The 4707-nt window shown below is 39.5% G+C and overlaps 1 protein-coding gene and 1 pseudogene across 2 annotated transcripts in view; both read right to left on the bottom strand.

The window, feature by feature from the left end:
• Window positions 1-85, bottom strand: part of TEOVI_000281400:pseudogene — a 978-nt pseudogene extending 893 nt beyond the window's left edge. The window contains 2 exon segments of the mRNA in view: window positions 1-41; window positions 44-85. The exon segment at window positions 1-41 is cut by the window's left edge and continues 10 nt beyond it. Coding sequence covers window positions 1-41; window positions 44-85 — 83 coding nt within the window.
• Window positions 86-1861: 1776 nt separating this feature from the next.
• On the bottom strand, window positions 1862-2851 carry TEOVI_000281300 (Trypanosome variant surface glycoprotein (A-type), putative; the record flags this gene model as incomplete). The annotated part of the gene is made up of 1 exon (XM_067225831.1): window positions 1862-2851. The coding sequence occupies one exon, from the start codon at window positions 2849-2851 to the stop codon at window positions 1862-1864; it is 990 nt and encodes a 329-aa protein (XP_067081932.1).
• Window positions 2852-4707: the final 1856 nt, after the last annotated feature.

Genomic DNA, 4707 nt, shown 5'->3' with positions numbered 1-4707 from the left:
GACGGCCCGTACGTCGCCTGGAAAGTTGCGGATTCTGGCGCCGGTTATCGGCCGCTGTTTGCATAGGAAGGGCCTTAAGGTTAGATTACTGTCTATATGGTTTGGCTACTGGCGCTCAGAATGTTCTCTTTTTTGGATTGACAACACATCACAGTAGGTGGTGTTGGCTATACTTCTACTTCAGGATTTTGAATTTATATAGTTTTGCTTTCGTGCTTTCGAGCTAAACGCCTATGTGACCCTGCGGGCGGCAACCATCGACTTTTTAAGTCATTATCGTAGAGGGAGTGTGGCTCAGCCGCAAGAGTGCCGGTGACTAAAGCGGGTCTTGTCAAGGCTGTGGCAAATGATATGAGAATTACTGGTTTAGTTTACAGGGACTCTCTCCTTCTCCATTATTGTTTTAAATGTGGATTATTTTATGGTAGTTCATTTGGCACCAGGTTTTATAAATATTTGGAAGATAATTCAAGGTATATTCATATTTGCAGGCTTGGATTCTGAGTTCTTGGTTTTCATTTTTAATGAAAATTTACTCCTGTAATTTCGACTGTACGTGGGTGTTTTCTTCCATTTTTGTCACTTTTCCTTCGACTGTTTGGGATTTGCTCCATATTTTCAGTTACACCTTCAGTTGTTTCTGCATAGTTAAATATCCCACTGGGTATACGCGTAGTGTTGCTCAGCTTCGTCATAGCTTTCAAGAGGTACGGTGTCTCCAGGCCTTTAACGATGATCGTTCACACTATGGGTGCAGTGCGTTTCACCCATTTGTGTGTGAAGACCACTTCTTCCGCCACCTGATTTGTTTGTCGTCACTTTCTGGTATTTTGCTGTGCTATTGGATCAGTCAGATGGCCTATCAAATTTGATTTGTAGCTTGATGCTTGTGTGTTTCAATGTCTTGTTGTGCTATTTTATTTGATAGAGCTGCTGCAGACTTATTAGAAGTAACTCTTTTTATATGCCGGGTCTTCTCCAGGTGCAATCTAATCGTTTCTTGTTCCTAACTTTTTTGTCATTTTTGGTCTTCCACCACTTCCTCACACTAGTAATACATCCTCACAGCACTCTCTAATCATTATTATTATTATTAAAACGATAAATATTCCCTAACTAATATTCATAAAACAAACCAAACAAAAAAATTATAATACCACTCATTTTTCATACTATATAACTCTTCGACGTTACACCCACACGTCAGTATCATACATATTTAACAAACATTTTAAAATTTTTAACAATGTAAAAATGTTTGAAGAAAAAAGTGTTAAAATATGTCAAATTGTAGCAAATTTAGAAAATTCTCTTAAAACAGAAAATTATACAAGTTTTATAAAATGGAGAAAAAAACCCATTGAAAAATTAATTATGGAACGAGAAAGCGAACGAAAGTAGTGTCTTAATTTCAACAGAATTGCTTCCTATGGCGTTTGTCGTTTTGCCATCTTTCCTCTCTTTGCTTTCCGCTTCTTTCGCTGCTTGTTTACCCTTGTCGCTCAACACGCATTTTGATTCCTCTACTTTGTCTTTTTCGTACTCGCAATTATCGTTGGTTGAAAGGAATCTTCGCCTTTGAGCTCGTCTCAAACTTCTGCAAGGGTATTTGTGATTTCTTTGGGTCTTTCCTGGGCTTTTTTGAGTTGCTCAGTACGTTCCTTCATTTTACCTGACACGTGGGAGAGGTTGATCTCTGTGTGGTAAGTTGACATTTTTCGTAAGTTGTTGATGTCGTTTATTTCTGAAAGGGGTTGGTCCGCCCCCTGTTTCGTTGTGTATGAAATCCTCTTGGCTTGGGTTTTGTCTATCTTTTTCTACCAAGTTTGTTCGAACGCATTGTCGTTGCCGTAGGTTTCTGCTATTTTGTTTTCCACCACGGCGTCGTCTTTGCTCTTGTCGTATGGCGTTGAATCTCCAATAACAAGTAGTTTGTATGCTCTCTTGGCTTCCAATGAAGATTGATTTGCGATGTTGTGGTCCGTTTATGTGCAAAAGGCGTTAACGTTGCAGAGTGTTTGATCGCCTTGTACGCATTGTAGGCTTTGCTAAAGGCTTTTGGGGCTGTCGCATCTTTTCCTGCTTTTAAGTCTGTTAGGTCGCTTAGAGTTCGCGTCGCCGAAGTCGCATCTAGTGTTATGTACCCTCCTGCTAATTTTGGTGTTCTAGCTGTTTCTTGGCCGCCAAGCGGACCACCGCTGCTGTTGGTTACGAAAAGTCCACACTTCGCTGTTGAGGCTACGAGCCTCGTGCTTCCTTCAGTTGAGCTCAGTTCCGTGAAGCCGTCGGTTGTCAGCTTGGTTAGATCCGCTCCGCCTGTGTTCGCTTCCTCCATTGTCCCGCCGCATGTCCCCAGCGCTGCCGCCCCTTGTACCATGGTCGTCCTGCTTAAAGCTAGACAGCCTGCACCGGTGCCGCCCGATTGGTGCAGATCCGCGGCAATGGTTAGAAATTCTGTGAGCGAAGCCCTGAGAAAGGCCAAATAAGAAATAGCGTTGTTGGTCTGTTTTGTGTGTCGTTTGTCTGCTTCTGCTGTTGCCAGTTTCACATCGGCGGTAGCTGCGGCTAGTGGCGCCGCCAAAGCCGCTGATTCGCTGTCTATGATCCTCATATATATTTGCAATTTCAGCGAGTCGACCAGCAGTTGTTCTCTCGCTTGTTCTGCTGTTGTAACTTTTTTTGTGACATAAGCTGGGAATTTTGCTATTTTCGTGTTGAGATTGCAGAGTCGTGTCCTCGTTTCTGAAGAAAGCGCTGGGCCTTTTCCTCCTTCTGTTCTTTGTTCCGCTATAAGACTTAGTGCAACAGCTACGCAAAGCAAACGACGTCTTAGTTGCCTTTGCAATGCCATAGTTTTTTTTTCGCCTGTTTGCGTTCTACTTTTGTTTTAACGACAAAAATCGATGGCATTTCCAGGATTTAGCTTTTTAGTGTTAATTAGAAAAAAGAAGACGTAAGTATGAAGAACTCTGATATTCATTTTCCCTTCAGCACTCATTAACTGGATAACCTGTTGCTACTGCTACACTAATCATTTCCACTGTGTAACTATTGTCCATTTCATCCATTCTCTCTGAGGTCCCAGTGTTGTGACCCCTGAAATTATTTAAGATCTCTTTATATCTTAACTTACAACTTTTATTTCTGTTTCTTGTCTTTATTTTATACAGTATAAACTTTTTCTCTAGCTGAGAAGTAGCAATATAAAGCCGCTTTCTTCGCGTAAATAGTTGGCTTCCGTCTATTTTTGACATACTGACTCACACCGTCACATTTCCACTCAATATTCGCTAAGGTTGTACCTGTAAACAGTCCTTTTACCTACTGTGAATTCGTTATTTCGTCAATTAAAAGAGGATCATGCTTAATACTAGGATGCAAAAATCAGTTATTGAATAGAGGTGATGGTTGGACGGTGAAACAAAACGTATTTGGTGGTATATCATTCTGCACTCATTGCAGCAAATAAACTTTTCTAGAGATTCGTATATTCACTGCTTCAAAAAGCTTCCGTGTTGTTAATCCTCATCTGCTGCACCCGGTAATCAATTAGCAGTTCTAGTTTTTAAAATCCTCCTAACGAAAATATTATGTTTTTGACCACATAAGTCCGACATTATTGTTATATCTAATGATAAAAAGACTTTTTTGCTTAAAAAATACCTAATTCCTTTCATCTTCTACTTTTACTGCCTTTTATTCACAGGTAGATATTAGTATCCGCCATCAGTTTAAAAACCACAGTCTGCACCATAAGCGGTGCTACATCAAAGCATATCTGAGGGAAATAACGGGGCATAATCTCCTCCCCAATCCTTTTCCCTGCTCTCAGATTCGTTGGCGCGCAGTTTCTTATTTCATTCTGCATATTCTTCTTTTTTTATTGTCTTCTCTCGCTGCTTCTGGATATCATGTGACAACTTTATTTTTCGTGTACAGTAGATTCTGTTTCTCTCTTATTTTTTACTTTATGTTCTTGTGTATGATGCTGCACATTTTCACATTCGTGTGGGAAACTGCTCATTTGCTTATCTATCACTTTCTCATTCCCTCTTCTTTTCCCTCTTTTTGTCTTTCCGTGTCTTCTTTCATACTATTTCTCGTGCCTTCCTCTCTTGCATAGTCAGCCACTCCCATTCATATATTTGCACTCAGTCCACCCTCGCTATTGTTTCAAGTGATTCTCTTTTTCTCCTTCACTTGGAACCTACCATAACTCTTATTAAAATATGTTGTTACCCCACACCCTTACAACACACTCCTATTACTATTATTGTAACCATAATTAAAGTTCATAAATAATCAAAATAAGAAGATAAACCAATATGGAAAAATTTTAGAATAGCACTCATTTTCATACTATATTACCGTGCTGCTCTACACCGATAAGTTACTTTCATACCAAAATATAGTTCTTAAAATTTTTTAAATTTTACTAATTTTCACATTTTCATCAAAAAGTCTTAGTTTGTATCAAATTTTAGGAAAATTTAGCAAATTCTCTCAAAGTATAAAATTTGATACAGTTGGGCAAAAATCTTTAAAATTTTCAAAATCATTTAAATCCTACAAAACTTATAAAACCAGAAGCCACACTGAGAGCGCATTTTTTGTTTACTAGAAAACTGTGATCCTGACACTTTCCTTCACTCCAACCGCGGACAGACTTTTTACCAGGGGGGATCGTTCCTTTCACTGCTTCACATC

The sequence above is a fragment of the Trypanosoma equiperdum genome (assembly GCF_001457755.1).
Source record: "Trypanosoma equiperdum strain OVI genome assembly, contig: ctg_613, whole genome shotgun sequence".
Classification (NCBI taxonomy): Eukaryota; Euglenozoa; class Kinetoplastea; order Trypanosomatida; family Trypanosomatidae; genus Trypanosoma; species Trypanosoma equiperdum.
The sequence above is the reverse complement of the archived record's forward strand: the minus strand, read 5'-3'. Positions and strand labels throughout refer to the sequence as shown.